The following is an 18,648-nucleotide window of genomic DNA, read 5'->3' as shown; positions in this document are numbered from 1 at the left end:
GTTAAATTCCCCGCTTGTATATTTTGACATTTTTTTACAGAGGTGCCGGAGTGGCACTCCGGTGAGATCCAGCAGCACTGCACCCCTGGCTGAGGGGTAATAACTGTTCCTGACCCTGATGGTGTGGGTCCTGAGGCTCCTGTACGTCCTTCCCGATGGCTGAGGGGTAATAACTGTTCCTGAACCGGTGGTGTGGGTCCTGAGGTTCCTGTACCTTCACCCTGATGGTTGAGTGGTAGTAACTGTTCCTGAACCTGGTGGCACTGAAGGCATTACGCTGACTGTGGTGCTTTACAGACACTTAGATAGGCTGACGGATGATGGAAAATGGCAGGCTATGCGGGAGGGGAGGGTTAGGTTGGTTGATTCATTGATTGAGAGACGGCACAGAATTGACCCTTCCGGCCCTTCGAGCCTCACCGCCCAGCGATCTCCCGATTTAACACCAGCCTAATCATGGGGCAATTTACAATGACCAATTAAACTACTGACCGGTATGTCTTTGGACAGTGGGAGGAAACCGGAGCACCCAGAGGAAACCCTAGAGAAAACTTCTGGCGTTCACCTTTTTTTTTTTTACCTGCCATGACTGTTGAGGTCCCTTTGTCTAATCCTGGGTTTTGTGGAACAGGTAGAGCCACGGAGGTGCAAAGTTGGGGGCTCGGAGGACACGCACAGCTTCCCTCTGCTCCTGTCCTCGGTCACCCTCTCGGGATAGGCAGACGCGTTGGGAAACCTCTCGGCAACTTGATTCTGCTGGTGCTCGGGCGGGTTCCTGCAGTCGCGTTCCACGGCACTGTCCCGTAACCAGCTCCTGCAGCAGATCCTGTCTGGGGTATGAACTGAATACTTTAGCTAACGAAAAACATTCAAGATTGTTTAGTGTCATTTTCAGTACACAAGTGTCAAGGAGAACGAAATAATCGTAACTCTGGATGGGATGCAGGAGATAAATAAAACACACCAAGCCAAACACAAGAAGATCTGCAGATGCTGGAAATCCAAGGCAACACACACAAAGTGCCAGAAAAACCCAGTAGGTCAGGCAGCATTTACGGAAAAGTGTAAACAGTCGAGGCTTTAGGCTGAGGCCCTTCATCAGGACTGGAAAGGAAGGGAGAAGACGTTGAGGGTGGGGGAGGAGAGGAAGAAGTACGAGGTGGTAGGTGATAGGTGAGACCGGAAGAGGGGGTGGGGTGAAGTAAAGAGCTGGGAAGTCGATTGGTGGAGGTGATGAAGGGCTGGGGAAGGGGGAATCTGATAGGAGAGGACAGAAGGCCATGGAAGAAGGGGACGATGGTGGAGCACCAGAGGGAGGTGATGGGCAGGTAAGGAGATAAGGTGAGAGAGAGAAATGAGAATGGGGAATGGTGAAGAAGAAAACTAGAAGTTCGACAAATCGATGCTTAACTCACTACTAAGATAAACTCCATAAGATAAAGAACACAATAATAATAATAATAAAAACACAATAAATATAAATACATAAGATAGCTTATATACATGGATTGACTGTACGTGCATAAAGTGACTCTAGGCACAGGAGTGTCTCAAAATCACAATCAATCAGTATATACCATGAAATTTGTCGTTGTGCGGCAGCAGTACCTTGCAATAGAAAATAAAGCTGTAAATTACAGTAAATATATAAAAAATTAAAAAATTAAACAATTAAACAAGTCGTGCAAAAAGACAAAAAGAAAATAGTGAGTTAGTGTTCACAGGTTCGATGTCCATTCAGAAATCTGATGACAGGGGAGAGGCTGTTCCTGAATCACTGAGTGTCTGTACAGAAGGTGACTCTGACAGGAAATGATCCATGAGCAGGGTGACTCTGACAGGAAACAGTCCGTGAGCAGGGTGGGTGGGATCCTCCCTGACGTTACTGGCCCTTTCCCGGCCCTTGATGGTGGGTAAGCTCCTGGACCGGCTTCACTCACCCCCCGGTGGCTCGTGGGTGTGGACCCACTTCTGGGGATCCTGCGTTCTGATGTTTGATGTTCTGAGCGTTACTCGTTTGTTGTTTCTGTTGTTTGCGTGACTTTGCACGTCTGATGGTCTTGTTTCGTGGGGTGCTTTCTTTAAGTGGGTTCTCTGACATTTCTTTGTTTGTGGCTGCCTGCAAGAAGATGAGCCTCGAGGCTGTGCACCGTAAGCATACTTTGATAATTACTGTACTTTGTACTTTGAACTTGGAATACATCCTTGATGGCTGGTAGTCTGGTGCTGGTGACACGTTGAGCACTTAATTGTTTCCTGAAACACTTAATTCAACAACTAATAATTCAGTTTTGCTCAGCCCACAAGGCTGTAATAAAATCTAGCACACATTCAGCAATCCCCCGATTTAATCCCAGCCCAATCACAGGACAGTTTTACAACCACCAATCAACCTACCAACTGGTAGGTCTTTGGGCTGTGGGAGGAAACCAGAGCACCTGGAGGAAACACTCGTGGTCATGGGGAGAACATACAAATTCTTTACGGGCAACGGCTGAAATTGAACTGGGGTCACCGGTACTGTAAAGTATTGCGCTAACCACTACGCTACGGTGTTGCCCCACGGAATCCTCATGCAAATCCAGCAGAGTTTGAGCAGTTTTGTAAAGAAGGAAGGGGAAGGGGAAAAATTGCAGTGTCCAGATGTGCAAAGCTGATGGAGACCAGTCCACACAGACTCAAGGCTATAATTGCTGCCAAAGGTGCATCTATTAAATAGTGACTTGAAGGGGAAAAATACTTATGTAGTCAATTGTTTTGTGTTTAATAATTGTAATTAATTTAGAGCACTTTGTAGAGATCTGTTTTCACTTGGTCACAAAAGAGGTTTTCTCTGTTGATCAGTGTCAAAACAGCCAAATTAAATCCACTATGATTCGGTGTTGTAAAACAACAAAACATGAAAACCTCCAAGGGGGACGAATGCTTTTTTAGAGGCACTGTACACACAATCACTGACAAGCAACCAATGTGCAACAGAAGACAAACTGTGCAAATACAAAGACTAAACAAGTAATACTGAGAACACAAACTGTGGAGTCCCTGCAAGTGAGGAAACCCAGATTTCGAGTTTAGAAGGCTAAAAGGTTGTATTTCACTTACTGTAACCCCAGCAGTTGCAACAGGAATCACGCTGATCCCGAGGTGCATTTGAAATCTCCTCAGTGACATTAGCGTGCCCTGCAGCATCAGTCTGTCCGGAACAATTCACATTGCTTGCCAGGCCCACTTGGCTGCGGTTGCGTTTCAGAACCTTAGACAACTTCTTGATGGCCTTCGAGGCGGCATGCGGGTTGCCCGTTGCGCTCAGCGTCTCTCTTGCGGCCTTTTGCCCCTCTTGGGGGAATGCCTGGGCCTCGAGGCCACCTTGGCTCCTGGGCTGACTCTGGACCTCAGGGAGGAATTGCCTCGAGCTCCCATTCTGCTCTGTGCTTTCGGCTGGCAGCGTGCTGCACGCATCCACTGGTTCGGTTTCCTCCGCAACAATTGTACTCTTCTGGTCAAGCTCCTCAAAGATCTCCGACTGGGTATTCTGAAGAAAACAGAAATATAGATGAAAGGTTTAGAACACATAATTTTGCAGGCCATTCAGCCCACGATGTTGTGCTGACCTCATAACCTATTCGTAGATAGACCATAAATCTTAGCAACAGAATTAGGCCACTTGGCCCTCCGAGTCTGCTCCATCATTCCTTCATGGCTGATTTATTGTCCATCTCAACCCCAGCCTTCTGCCTTCTCCCTGTAACCTCTGACACCCTTACTAATCAAGAGCCTCTTAACCTTCATTTTAAGTACACCTCCACAGCCGTCTGTGGCGATGAATTCCACAGATTCACCACCCTTCGGCTAAAGAAATTCCTTCTCATCTCCGTTCTAAAGGGACGTCCTTCTATTCCATCATGGCTGATTTATAACCTCAACCACATTCTCCTGCCTTCTTGCCATAACCTTTGATGCCCTGACTAATCAAGAGCCTATCAAACTCTGGTTTTAAATATCCCCAATGACTTGGCCTCCTGTGACGATGAATTCCAGATTCACCACCCTCTGGCTGAAGAAATTCTTCCCCATCTCTACTCTAAAGTGACGAACCTCATTTCTGAGGCTGCACTGTCTGGTACTCCACTCTCCCACTTTCAGAAACATCCTCTCCACGTCCGCTCTGTCTAGACATTCCAGTCTAACCTGACTGAGATATTTTAAAGAAAAGGCACGGTGTTGGATCAGTTTAATGTTCTCGGGAAATAATTGCAAGGGACCCATTAGTATCTGTTCAAAACTCGGACAGTTTCTTTCAGGATGGGCAAAGCAGTAACTGCATTTGCCACCTGGAAACATGAGGGGAAACATTTTCACTCAGAGGGTGGGGACAGCTTGGAACAAGCTGCCAGCATAAGTGGTGCATGCGAGCTCGGTTTCCACGTTAAAGAGAAGTTTGGATAGGTACACGGATGGTAGGGGATATGGATGGCAATGGTCCCGGTGCAGGTCGATGGGAATAGATGGTTTAAAATGGCTCAGCATGGTCTAGATGGGCTGAAGGGCCTGCTTCTCTGCCGTATTTTTCTATGACTCTCCGACACCGCAGGAATCTTCTACCTTGTGGGAATGGAGCTTTCCCAACTGCTTTCACTCCCACCAACCCTCCCACCTGGGCATGGGGTTAAAAACCCAGAGCTACAGAAACCCCAACAGAAGCTCCATCCCTGGGAGAGGAAGGATATGCCAAGAAGATGGGCCACACCTGGGAACAGGTTGAAAGACTCCCAGGATGGAGGACTCTGGTGAGCTGCTGTCAAAGGCCTGTGCCCCAGATGGCGTTGGTGATTCTGTAAGTTGGTGTTCACTCCCCACACTGCATTCTCGATCCAGCCAAGCCACTACAATCAGGGGGCCGGTTCAGGCCGAGCAGTGATGGGACCACTGAACAGACTCTCTATACACTGACTGGCCTGATCTCAAATAATAACAAGGCAGCCCACAGAGAAGTGGTCATCACCCTGACACAGTGGTGTCAAGAAAACAACCTCTCCCTCAATGTCGCAAAAACAAAGGAGCTGGTTGTAGATTACAGGAGGAATGGAGACATCAATGGATCTGGGGTTGAGAGGGTGAACAGCTTCAAGTTCCTCGGTATACACGTCACCGAGGATCTCACGTGGTCTGTACATATCAGCTGTGTGGTGAAAAAAGCACAGCAGCGCCTCTTTCACCTCAGACGGTTGAAGAAATTCGGCATGAGTCCCCAGATCCTAAGAACTTTCTGCAGGGGCACAACTGAGAGCACCCTGACTGGCTGCATCAGTGCCTGGTATGGGAACTGTACCTCCCTCAATCGCAAGACTCTGCAGAGAGTGGTGTGGACAGCCCAGCACATCTGTAGTTGTGAACTTCCCATGATTCAGGACATTTTCAAGGACAGGTGTGTACAAAGGGGCTGCAGGATCATTGGGGACCCAAGTCACCCCAACCACAAACTGTTCCAGTTGCTACCATCCGGGAAATGGTACCGCAGCATTAAAGCCAGGACCAACAGGCTCCAGGACAGCTTCTTCCACCAGGCCATCAGACTGATTAATTCACGCTGACACAACTGTATTTCTGAGCTATATTGACTGTACTGTTGTATAACTTACTGGACATACTATTTATTACAAATTACTACAATTTACACATTGCACATTCAAACTGAGATGTAACATAAAGATTTTTACTCCTCGTGTATGTGAAGGATGTAAGAAATAATATTCAATTCAATCAAATTCAATTCGGCCTCTCACTGGGTCAGTGAGACGGGCTGGCAGCTGCTCTTGCCACACCTGTTCGCTCCCCTGTCGTAGTTTTTTCTGTGACCCTGTCCCGTGCACTATTTCTGTTCATTTCCATCTTACAGACCGTTCTCAGGAACTGAACCCTGTCTTAACCCTGAGAGAGCCTGTAAACGCATGGAATCCTATAAGGGTCATAGAATGCATCCAGTCATTGGGTAGTGAATCTGTGAAATCTGTTACCACAAGACGGCTGCGGAGGCCAGGTCATTGGGTATATTTAAACCGAAGGTTGGCAGGTTCTTGATTAGTCAGGGTGTCAAATGATATGGAGAGAAGGCAGGAGAACAGGGTTGAGAGAGATAGTAAATCAGCCACGATGGAATGGCAGAGCAGACTCAATGGGTCAAATGGCCTAATTCTGCTCCTATGTCTTATGGTCTTACAGAGGCCAAAAAATTCATGGTCTGCTCCAGTTTCTAGTATTTTCTAAAATTTTGTCATTTTAAAATTAATTTTATAAGCTCAGTGGTAGAGTATTTGAGTGCAGATTAGCAGCCAAAGAGTCATTTAGTTCATAAATAGGCCTTTCAGCACATCCAGGCCGCGCCAATTTATTAATCTGCCGAGTCCTGTCGTCCAGCACCTGGACTGTAGCCATCCCTACCCTCCCATCTATGGACCCATCCAAACTTCTCTTCAATATTGCAATCTAACCACAATTTACCACTTCCGCTGGCAGCTCATTCCACACTCTGAGTGAAGAAGATTCCCCTCAGGTTCCCCTTGAACACTCACCTTTCACCCTTAACCTATGACCTCCAGTTCAGTGCCACCCAATCTCAGTGGGAAAAGCCTGCCTGCCTTTACACTATGGATACTTCTCATCATTTTGTATACCTCAATCAAGTCTCCCCTCCACCTCCTACGCCCCGGGGAATGAAGTCCCAAACAATTCAGCCTTTTCCTATAACTCAGGTCCTCAAGTCCCTGTAATCGTGGTTGGCATTAGGGCAAAGGGACTGATAGCTCTGTGACTATGACTTGGGCTTCCTGTTGACACAGGCCTTGGTCAATTCAAATTCTCAACTTGCCTATGTGTGATTTAGAACATAGATCATCGAACACCACAGCACAGTGCATTCCTTTTTACCCACCATGTTGTACCAACTTTTAACCTACTTTAAGATCAATCTAACCCTTCTCTCCTACTTAACCCTCTATTTTTCCATCATCATGTGCCCATCTAAGCATTTCCTGAATGCCCCTAATGTATCTGCCTTTAGCACCACCCATGACAGGGTGTTCCATGCACCCACTACTCTCTGCCTCTATCATCCCCTCTATATTTCCCTCCCATTGCCTTGAAATTATGCTTCCTGGCATTTGCCATTTCTGCCTGGGAAGAAAACTCTGGCTGTCCAATTGATCTGTCTTACACACTTCCATCAAGTCACCCCTCATCCTTCTTTGCTCCAAAGAGAAAAGCCTCAGCTGGCTAAACCTATCTTCACGAGACATGCCCTCCAGTTCAGGCAGCATCCTGGTAAATCTCCTCTGCACCTTACCTAAAGCTTCCACATCCTTCCTGTAATGAGGTGACTGGAACTGAACACAATACTCCCAAGCGTAGTCTAACTAGGGTTTTGTTAGAGTTGCAACATTACCAGTAGAGGTGGAGATTGTGACTCCTGCCCATTTTTATCTCCCGCCTCCTGCTGCGCCAGGTCTTTGGCCTCTTTCACAGCTTGGGGCTCCAGTGGGACCAGATCTTGTACCTGCTGCTGATCCCCGTCTTCGGCCTCTTGGTTATCCAGGACTTGGGCCTGCTGTTGTAACTTTTGCACATTGGCCTCCGGTTGGTTCACTGCCTCACTCACAGCATTTCCCTCTTGTGCTTCAGCAGGGATCTCCGATGGAACCTCTGTCTGCTGCTGCTTCTGGCCTGGTTCTTTCTGCTCTGCTTGGAATTGGTTCTGGAGCAGCGAGCAGTGTTCTGTGCCATCAGCCTTCTGTTCAGAAACCAGCTCTGGCTCAACATCTGCTCTTCCTGGAGACAACTCACAGCTGTGGCCCACATTCTTCTCCTCCCAGCCGCCTGCTCGCTGGCTTGGGCTGGAGACAATTCCTAGCACTTGGCTGGTCTGAAGGATACAAAAGAAAAAAAAACTTTGAAAACAGCTGGCATTTTAAAACACTCAGTAAAAAACAATCTTGGCAGTCAGTGTCAGATGAACTTCCTGAACTTGTGACGCTCAGAATACCATTCAGTTTCGCCTCAAAGACTCAGAGAGGCGTGCAGGAGAATCCTTGACAATGGCACCAGTGACAAGAACACGATGTAGTCAAAGATTTATTTCCATGATATTATAGAATAACATGACACTAATAATGCCATTCCTGATACCGGAACAGGTCAGTGAGCAGCTGGCCCAGGGAGAGGGGACCATTTAATGCGGTGAGATGTGAGAAGCCCCAGTGCTACTGCCCTTTATCACCTGTCTCAAAGGCAGATTTATTAGAGGCAATCAAATACTGGACGGTGGGTCAAGAGAAACTGCTTTCAGTGGCAGGAGGGTCAATAACTGGAGGAAAGAGATTGAGGATAATTCTCAAGTTGCCATAAATCTCTTCACTTTGGCTACTGAGATTCCAGTTCCTGGATTTCCGCTCAGGCCTCCTGTTCGGTCTGGAATCAGCCTGGGCCTGGGTCAGAGGGGCAATGAAGTAATTTCTTTTTAACATAGACAGTTGTGATTTAGAATTCACTGTAGCCTGGCCTACTGAGTTCCTCCAGCATTTTGTGAGTTATTTTAGATATTTCCCTGAAGGGTAAATGCCACAGGGGAGCTGGACTATAATGTGTGGTTAATGGTGTAGCTGGGTGGTGGGGTGGAGATACATCTCTACCAAAGGAGGTGTAAGGTGATCCTTCCCTCCACTAGTCTGCAGGTCACCCTTGGGCAAGGAATAGCACCTGCTTAGCCCTCCTGATCAGGGTCACATGAAGCCACGGAAGCAGGTGGTGGTTGGTTGTACGAACAGCCAGTGCATATCACAAGTCCTGGTTATACGACCACTGATGCCAGGCAGACAGTCTCTGAAGAGTATTGATAATGGCTAGGGTCACCCGTCTTGTAAAGACACTGGCCCAGAAGAGGTTTGCCATTGCCCACAGTGCCAAAGACCATGATTGCCCACATCATACGGCATGACACATAATGATGATGGTGAAAGGAGTAAGAAAGTAAAATATCCTTTAAACAGAGAGAGAGAGAGCGACATCACAGAATGTTACTGTACAGGGAGAGCTGGGGGGGGGTCGGTCACAGAAAGTTAGCTGTGAGTAATGTACATAATGGCAAAGGCAAATGGAATTCTACACACAAAATACTGGAGGAACTCAGCAAGTCATTCAACATCTATGGAAATGAATAAACAGTTGACGTTTCCGGGCCAAGACCCTACATCAGGACTGGAAAGGGAAGGGGGAAGAAGCCAGAATAAAAAAGGTGGGGAGAAGGGAAGGAGGACTCGCTGGAAGATTATGTGTGGAGCTAGGTGGGTGGGGGAGCGGGATGAAGTAAGAAGCTAGAAGGCGATAGATGGAAAAGGTAAAAGGGCTGGAGAAGGAGGAATCTGATAGGAGAGGACAGTGGACCACAGGAGAAAGGGAAGGAGGAGGGGTACCAGGGGAGGTGATAGGGAGATGTGGAAAAGAGGCCAGAATGGGGAATTGGAAGCAGGAGGGAAAAAAATTACCGGTAGTTGGAAAAATAGAAGTTCATGCCATCAATAAAAAGCTCTACACAATCGAAGCTTGTTTCCCACAGCCAGATTTCTTTGTCCTCAAAAGAATTATAATTTACAAGGTTTTGGGGCAGATTTCACTACTACAGCAGACAGGTAAGAAAGGTCCCAGTGGTACAGGGGAGACAGTAGGCTTGGGACTCTTCAGTGTTATAGCCAGACACCAGGAAGCCAAGTTATCATGACACCAGTACACCAGGTAATGGTATCTCCTGCAAGAGGGCATCTAATTGCTTACCCCTGATATTCAATGACCCAACAGTTGTTTAAGACCCAGCTATCAATGTCCTGGAGGGGCCAACATTGTCCAGAGTCTCAGCAGGACAGCCCACATAAATACTGTGGTACCAGAGCAGATTGGATGTTGTGAACTCAATGAAGACCTTCCCATCTTTACCCTCTTCCCTTCCTAGTTCCCCTTCTCCCATGGTCCACTCTCCTCTCCCATCAGATTCCTCCTCCTTCAGCCCTTTAACTCTTCCACCTCTACCAGGGGTTCCCAACCTTTTACTTGCCATGGACCAGTACAATTAAGCAAGGGGTCTCAGAGTGAACATGGAGAGGATGTTTCTTATGCTAGGGAGTCTAAGACCAGAGGACAGCCTCATAATAGCAAGGTGTCCTTTTAGAGATGAATAGGAAGATGAGAAGAAAGTTCTTTAGCCAGAGAGTGGTGCCACCACAGTCTGCTGTGAAGGCCGAGTATTTTTGTATATTTAAGGCAGAGCTCGGTCAGGGCATGAAGGGTTAAAGGGAGAAGGCAGGAGATTGGGGCTGAGAGGGAAAATGGATCAGCCATGATGAAATGCAGAGCAGACTAATGGCCTAATTCTGCTCCCATATCTTGTGGTTTTATGATATTGGGAACCCCTGACCTAAACCCTTCCAGCTTCCAACTTTATCCATCTTCCCCCATACCTGGTCTCACCTATCACCTGCCAGCTTGTACTCCTTCCCTCCACGCTCCCACCACCTCCCAGTCTTATTCTGGCTTCTTCCCAGTTCCTTTCCAGTCCTGATGAGGGGGTCTCGGTTTGAAACATCGACTCTATTCCTCACCAGAGTTACTGCCTAACCTGCTGAATTCCTCCAGCACTTGGTGTGTGTGTTGTGGGTTGGAAGCAAAATATGCTTGACCCTGATGGACTGCCAAAACCTGAGAGAGACACAATCTCCACCTACTGGCTGTTTATTAATACGTAAACCAGTACAAGAAAAAAAGAATTGTAGTCAGCATAGAGCAGACATGATCACATTGCAAGGCAGGGCAGGCTTCTGACAACCAAGTCCAGCTCCTGGCCTTCACGTCTGGCTGAGCTACTAAGACTGGCGGAACAGTTTCTACTGCCAGGAGAAGGCACCCAGGTGGGTTACTGATGCCTTAAAACCAGTCGCTTTGGGCTGATGCCAAACTGTCAATCTCTGCCATTCCTTTGCATTCATCTGCTGCGTGGAGAGAGCTCGTCTGCTGCGTGGGCAACAACTTGCTCTCCGTGTTGTACTTCCCTGGCTTGCACATCATGTAGACAGCTAGGTCACAACATCCATGGTCCATTCCAACCAATGGAGGACCTCCAGGTCTAGCTCATTAACAGGCTCCTTCAGCCGACTGGAGGATAGTCTCCATATGAAAGACCGGAAGAACTTAAGACATTGGAGCAGAGTTAGGCCTTTCAGCCTATCGAGTCTGCTCCGCTGTTTCATCATGGCTGATCCATTTCCCTCTCAAACCCATTTTTCCTTTAACCTCTGACGCCCTATCTAATTATTTGGTGATGCGTTGCCTGAGTTGCCTATTCAAACATCCAATATCAGTCCATCCTTTCTGAGATAAGGGGCCCAAAAATGCACACAAGACTCCAGGTGAGGCCTCACTACTGCCTTATAAAGCCTCAGCATTACATCCTTACATGCAGAAAGACTGGAATCCTCTCTCTCTCTCGCTCACGCTGACACCAAGCTGTCTGGCCAGGGCAAACATCTGCCAACAGGTTTGGTTGCTAACTTGAAAGCCAGCTCACGTTCCCAACCTCCAAACCAAAGCCCCGCTTGGGCTGAAGACTAAAGCAGTGAAAAGACCCATTGGCGTGACCCTCAGACATTCCTTCAACGATATCCCTGCAGCTGAGGTCAGGAGTCCTTTAATAGAACATACAACAGTATAGTACAGGAACAGGCCCTTCGGCCCTCAATGTTGTGCCAGACCAATTAAATTAGTAATCAAATAGCTAACTAAGCTCATCTCTCCTGCCTACACAATGTCCATATCCTCCCATCTTCCTCACATTCATGTGCCTCTCTAAATGTCTCTTAAAAATCTCTAATGTATCTATCTCAGCCACCACCACAGGCACCCACCACTCTCTGTGTAAAAGATCCGCTCTCACATCTCTGAAATTACCCTCACTCACCTCCTCCTCTCCTTGGGACTCCCCGCTCTGGTTCTCTGCCTGCTCTGGATCTTCTCATCTCGAATTGTTGACAGGACATCAACTACATCACTCCTCCACTGAATGCACTGCCCTCGACTCTCCTCGCACCAATCCCAACCTGACCATCAATCTGCCTCCAAAGCCAGTATATCCTTCCTCAAGTATGGAGACCAGAACTGCATGTAGTACTCCAGGTGCAGCCTCACCAGTACCCTGTACAGTTGCAGCATAACTTCCCTGCTCTTCAATTCAGTCCCTCTGGTAATGAAGGCCAATACTGTATTCCATTTGCTTTTGTGATAGCCTGCTGCACCTGCAAACCAACCTTTTGTGATTCATGCACAAGTACTCCCAAGTCCCTCAGCACAGCAGTATGCTGGAAATTTTTACCGTTTAAATAATAATCTGCTCTTCCATTTTTCCTTCCAAAGTGGATGACATCACATTTACCAACATTGTACTCCATCTGCCAGACCCTTGCCCACTCACTTAACCTATCAATATGTATCTCTCTGTATCTTCTGCACAATTTACCTTTCCACTCAATTTGGTATCATCAGCAAACTTAAGCGATACACTACACCCGGTTCCCTCTTCGAGATCGTTAATATATATCGTGAACAGTTGCAGGCCCAGCACCGACCCGTATGGCACCACCGCTCACTACTGATTGCCAACCAGAGTAACACCCATGTATCCCAACTCTGCTTTCTTTCAGTTAACCAATCCTGTATCCATGCTAATACATCACCCCAACTCTTTGCATCCTTATCTTATGGATAAGTCTTTTATGCAGCACCTTATCAAACACATTCCAGAAATCCAAGTAAATAACGTCCATCTGTTCCCCTCTATCCACTGCACTTGTTATATCCTCAAAGAACTCCAGTAACTTTGTCAAACAGGATCTGCCCTTGCTGAATCCATGCTGCATCTGCCTGATGGATCCATTTCTTGCCAGATGCCTCACTATTTCTTCTTTAATGATAGCTTCAAGCATTTTCCCAACTACAGATGTTAAACTAACTGACCTGTAGTTACCTGCTTTAGCCTACATCATTTTTTGAACTGTGGCGCGACATTCGCCGTCTTCTCATCCACCAGAACCTGCCCACAGTCTAGAGAATTTTAGTTTATTTTCTTTCCTTATTCCCTTTCTTTATTAGTTGCTTGATGGGTCTTTGTTGCTGTTTGAAATTTTCCCAGTCTTCCAGTTTCCCACTACTCTTGGAGGCTTTCTATTCACACGCTTTTAGTTTGACGCCTTCTTTAATTTCCTTAGTTATCCAAGACTGGCTCTCCCCACCCTTACTGTCCGTGCTTTTAACTGGAATATACTTTTGTTGAGCACCATGAAAAATCTTTTTGAAAGACTTCCACTGCTCCACCATATAGCCTGTATTCCCAGACTACTTTTGCACCCTCCATTTGTATGGGAAACTGAGTCATACTGTGATCACTCTTTCCGAGAGGATCCCTAACTACAAGATCACTAATTTTACCTTTCTCATTGCACAGGACCAGATCTAAGATAACACATTCTCTTGTAGGTTAAGTAACACGCTGTTCAAGAAAGCCATCATTTATGCGTTCAATGAAGTCCTCCACAAGACTGTCTCGACCAACTTGATTCACCCAATCTATGTGCAAGTTAGTCTCCCATGATAACTGCCGTTCCATTCTCACGTGCCTGAGATATTTCTGTTTACTGCCTGTGCCACTGTAATGTGATTATTTGGTGGCTGATCGACAACTCCCACCAGGGATTTTTTTTCCCTTACTATTCCTAATCTCTACCTAGATGGACTCAACGTTCTGCTCCTTAGATCTTATATCGTCTCTCACTGTCGCACTGATCTCATCCTTAGAGCGCTACCCCACCTCCCTTACCTTCCTGCCTATCATACCGTATAACCTGATATCCTTGGATATTTAATTCCCAATCTTGACCTAGCTGAGAGGTTGCTTTGAGCTGAGCTGTAAATCATCTACAAGATGTCAGCTCAGCTGAAATCATCTACATCTCGTAGATTAAATCATTAGTCCCACCTAAGGCGACTTAGCACGTCAACCAAGAGAAACTCTTACAGGAGTGGAGGATGATGACGTCTGCAGTCCTTCTGGTGACTTTGGCTTCACCAAGATCAACAGGGTCGGATTCTCCTGCAACTGGGACTCTTCTTGCAGGTTCTCTTCAGGGAACCCCCGTTCTTTGAGGAGCATTTCCTTCTGCTCCTGACTCTGCTGAATTTCCCCGTGCATCTGCCTGGAGAGATAGCGAGATTTTCAATACCAAGCCATTGCACCAATATTAACAATGCCCTCTCCCACCCCTTCAATGTTCCAACCTCATGCCCAGTAGGGCCAGCACGCTCCGCTGTTCCAGAGGGAGCAGTACCGGGGGCAAGAATCACCGGCGAGTCTAACATTGAGGGGGGTGGGGTGCTCTTTGACATAGGAATGGGAAGTGTACCTGACCTTGCACTCAACGTCAGTAAGACCAAAGAACTGATTGCAGACCTCAAAGGGTAAGACGAGGGAAGATGCATCAGTCCTCACAGAGGGATCAGAAGTGGAGAGAGTGAGCAATTTCATGTTCCTGGGTGTCAACATCTCTGAGGATATCGATGCAGTTGCAAAGAAGGCACAACATCGGCTATATATCATGAGGAGGCTGAGGTGATTTAGTATGTCTGCAAACACACTTGCAAATCTCTACAGATGTACCATGGAGAGCATTCTAATCGGCTGCATCACCATCTGGTATGGTGGGGGGGTGGGCACTGCACAGGACCGAAAGGAGCTACAGAAAGTTGTGAACTCAGTCAGCTCCATCATGAGCACTAACCTCCCCAGCATCCAGGGCATCTTCAAGGAGCGATGCCTCAAAAAGACGGCCTCCACCATCAAGGACCCCCATCGCCCAGGGCATGCCCTCTTCTCATTGCAACCATCAGGGAGAAGGTACAGGAGCCTGAAGGCACAAACTCAACAACTCAGGAACAGCTCCTTCCCCTCAGCCATCAGGTTTCTGAATGGACAGTGAAACCATGAACACGAGCTCGCTACTTTTCTCCCCCTCTTTTTGCACTACTTCATTAATTTAACTATTATATATATACACAGTTTTGATTATTATGTATCACATTGTACTGCTACCACGCAACAACAAGTTTCACGACGTACCCCAGTGATATGAAACCAAATTCTGATTCTGTTCCGTGTCACCAGTGATGACTCACCACACTTGATCAGAATCAGGTTTCATATCATTGACATATATTGGGAAAGTTGTTGCGAAACTTGCGACATAAAAACACTAAGTTGCAATAGGAAACATACTAAAAATTAAACTAAATGAGTAGTGCAAAAAGACTGCAATAAACAGTGAGGTGGTGTTCCTGAGCTCAATGTCCATTCTGAAATCCGGTGGCACAGGGGAAGAAGCTGTTCCTGAATCGTTGACTGTGGGTCTTCAGGCTCCTGTACCTCCTCCCTGATGGTAGCAATGAGAAGGGGGCATGTCCTGGGTGGTGGGGGTCCTTAATGATGGTAAGAATATATAGCTGTGGAGGGACAGAACATAGAACCTGACAGCACAGTACAGGCCCTTCACCCACGATGTGGTGCTAATCTTTAACCTACTTTAAGGTCAATTTAACCTTTCCCTTCCACAGAGCCCTCCATTCTTCTATCATCCATGTGCCTATCTAACAGTCTCTTTAATATCCCTAATGTATCTGCCTCTACCACCACCCCTGGCAGGGTGTTCCATGCACTCACTACTCTCTGTGTAAAGAATTTACCTCTGACATCCCCCCTATACTTTCCTCCAGTTACCTAAAAATGATGCCCCCCTTCCCCATTAGCCACTTCCAACCTGGGAAAAAGTCTCTGACTGCCCATTTGATCTATGCCTTTTTCATCTCCTTCATCAAGTCACCTCTCACCCTCCTTTGCTCCAAAAAGAAAAGCCCTAACTCGTTCACCCATTCCCATAAAGACATGCTCTCTGATCTGGCCAGCATCCTGGTAAACCTCCTCTGCACCTTTCCAATCATGAGGCAACCAGAACGCGACACAATTGTGTTGTGGGTAGTGGGGAAGTGATGTGGGATTAGAAAGAGGGTAAAAGGATTGGGGAGGGATTATAGAGGGGTAGTAGAGAATGTGGTTAAGACCATAAGATGCAGATCAGAATTAGGCCATTTGGCCCATCAAGTCTGCTCTGCCATTTCATCATGGCTGATCCATTTTCCCTCTCAGCCACAATCTCCTACCTTCTCCCCTTATCGCTTCATGCCCTGACCAATCAAGAATCTATCAGCATCTGTTTTAAATATACCCAATGACTTGGCCTCCACAGCCACCTGTGGAGCAAATTCCACAGATTCACCACTCTCTGGCTAAAGAAATTCCTCCTCTCCTCCTTTCTAAGAGGACACTCCTCCGCCTCTGTTCTGAGGCTGTGTTCCCTGGTCCAAGACTCTCCCTCCATAGGAAGCATCTCCCACATCCACTCTTTCGAGGCCTTTCACCGTTTGACAGGTGATGGCACACTGGGTGGCTGTGGGTCACTGGAGAGGGAGGGAGGGAGGGAGGGGGCAGGACTGGGAGGGGCAGTATAAACCTGCCTGACATATTCTTCCCGAGACTTGGAGTCAACTGTTTCCAAGAACTTCTCGTATTTCTCTGAAGTGGAGCTCGGGTAGATCCTTTTGAAGTTCCCCATGTTTTCGTCTTCGTACTTCTCCACCTGTTCCACCCAGGTAGCCTGGTTGTTTCGTGTCTCGTCAGCTCTAATATGAAAGCAAAGAGGAGGTGTCACTTATTCCTTTTGAAAATCGATCTCTTGCCATAAGACCAGAAAACACAGGAGCAAAATGAGGCCATTCAGCCCATCGAGCCTGCTCCAGAATTCCATCACGGCTGAGATATTTTCTTTCTCCAGCCTTCTCTCCATAACCTTTGACCCCCCCCTTACTAAACAAGAACCTATCAACCTCCACTTACTCAATGACGTGGCCTCCACAGCCATATTTTACAATTATTTCCACAGATTCGCCACCCCCGACTGTAGAAATCCTTCCTTGTCTCTGTTCGAAAGGGACATTCTTGTATTCTCAGGCTGTGTCCTCTGGTTTTAGATTCCCGTACAGAAAGAAGCGGCCTTTCTACATCCACTCTGCCTAGGCATTTCAATATTTGATAGATTTCAATGTGATCCTCCCACATTTTTCTAAACTCCAGCAAGTACAGGCCCAGGGCTATCAAACGCTCCTCAAAACTTAACCCTTTCATTCCCAGGATCATTCTTTTGAACCTTCTCTGGACTTTCTCCAATGCCAGCCCATCTTTTTTTTGATGTTAAAGGGCTGAACTGGTTAGCACGAGAAGGCACAGTTTTAAGGTGCTTGGAAGTAGATACAGAGGAGATGTTGGGGTAAGTTTTTTCACACAGAGAGTGGTGAATGCGTGGAATGGGCTGCCGGCAACGGTGGTGGAGGCGGATATGATAGGGTCTTTTAAAAGACTCCTGGATAGGTACATGGAGCTCAGAAAAATGGAGGGCTATGGGTAACCCGAGGTTCGGCACAGCTCTGTGAGCCAAAGGGCCTGTATTGAGCTGTACGTTTCTATGTTTCTATCATTATGTGCTGGGTCATATGACATCATCATTATGTGCCGTGCTGTATGACATGGGCGATCTTGGTCCCATGGCCATGATTGGGCCATGGCCCCATGGGAAGCAGGGATTTAGATTCTTAGACCACTGGGATCTGTTTTGGGGCAAGGATGAATTGTACAAAAGGGACGGGTTGCACCTTAACAGGCGGGGGACCAGCATTCTGGCAGGCAAGTTTACCACTGCTACACTGGTGTGTTTAAACTAAATAGTGGGGGGGGAAGAGAGGAAATATAAGGATGGAGTTAAAGGGAAAGAGAGAATAAGGAAAGTTAAGAAAGACAACAGAATTAACAGGGCAGAAAGCTCAGGAAGGGATCGGAGAATATGGCCAAGTGCAATAGGAATCGATGTGAAAGGTGAGGGGAGTACTCTAATGGATTAAAAGTATTATATATCAATGCACGGAGTATAAGAAATAAAGTGGATGAGCTTGAGGCTCAGTTGGAAATTGGCAAGTATAATGTTGTAGGAATAACAGAGACATGGCTGCAAAAGGACCAGGGCTGGGAAATAAATATTCAAGGGTATACGTCCTATCAAAAGAACAGACAGGTGGACAGAGGGGGTGGGGTGGCTCTGTTGGTGAGGAATGAAATTCAGTCCCTTGCAAAGGGCGACACAGAATCAGGAGATGTAGAGTCAGTATGGATAGAACTGAGAAATTGTAAGGGCAAAAAGACCTTAATGGGAGTTATCTACGGGGCCCCAAACAGTAGCCTGGATATAGGGTGCAAGTTGAATCAAAAGTTTAAATTGGCATGTCGCAAAGGTAATGCTACGGTTGTTATGGGGAATTTCAACACGCAGGTAGACTGGGAAAATCAGGTTGGTCCAGACCCCAAGAAAGGGAGTTTGTGGAGTGCCTCCAAGATGGATTCTGAGAGTAGCTTGTACTGGAACCTACCAGGGAGAAGGCAATTCCGGATTTAGTGTTGTGTAATGAACT

At 47.0% G+C, this 18,648-nt stretch overlaps 1 protein-coding gene across 1 annotated transcript in view; it reads right to left on the bottom strand.

Moving 5' to 3' along the window:
* Positions 1-365: 365 nt before the first annotated feature.
* LOC140204485 (uncharacterized) overlaps positions 366-18,648 on the bottom strand; it is a 56,451-nt gene continuing 38,168 nt past the window's right edge. The window contains exons 8-12 of the mRNA XM_072271194.1: positions 16,644-16,812; positions 14,102-14,275; positions 7,439-7,915; positions 3,103-3,532; positions 366-830 (exon numbers count right to left, since the gene is read on the bottom strand). Of these exons, the coding sequence (XP_072127295.1) occupies positions 577-830; positions 3,103-3,532; positions 7,439-7,915; positions 14,102-14,275; positions 16,644-16,812 (1,504 nt within the window). The 3' untranslated portion in view covers positions 366-576. The remainder of the gene's footprint in view (positions 831-3,102; positions 3,533-7,438; positions 7,916-14,101; positions 14,276-16,643; positions 16,813-18,648) is intronic.

The sequence above is a fragment of the Mobula birostris genome, chromosome 10 (genome assembly GCF_030028105.1).
Source record: "Mobula birostris isolate sMobBir1 chromosome 10, sMobBir1.hap1, whole genome shotgun sequence".
Taxonomy (NCBI): Eukaryota; Metazoa; Chordata; class Chondrichthyes; order Myliobatiformes; family Myliobatidae; genus Mobula; species Mobula birostris.
This window is presented reverse-complemented; position numbering and strand designations above follow the sequence as displayed.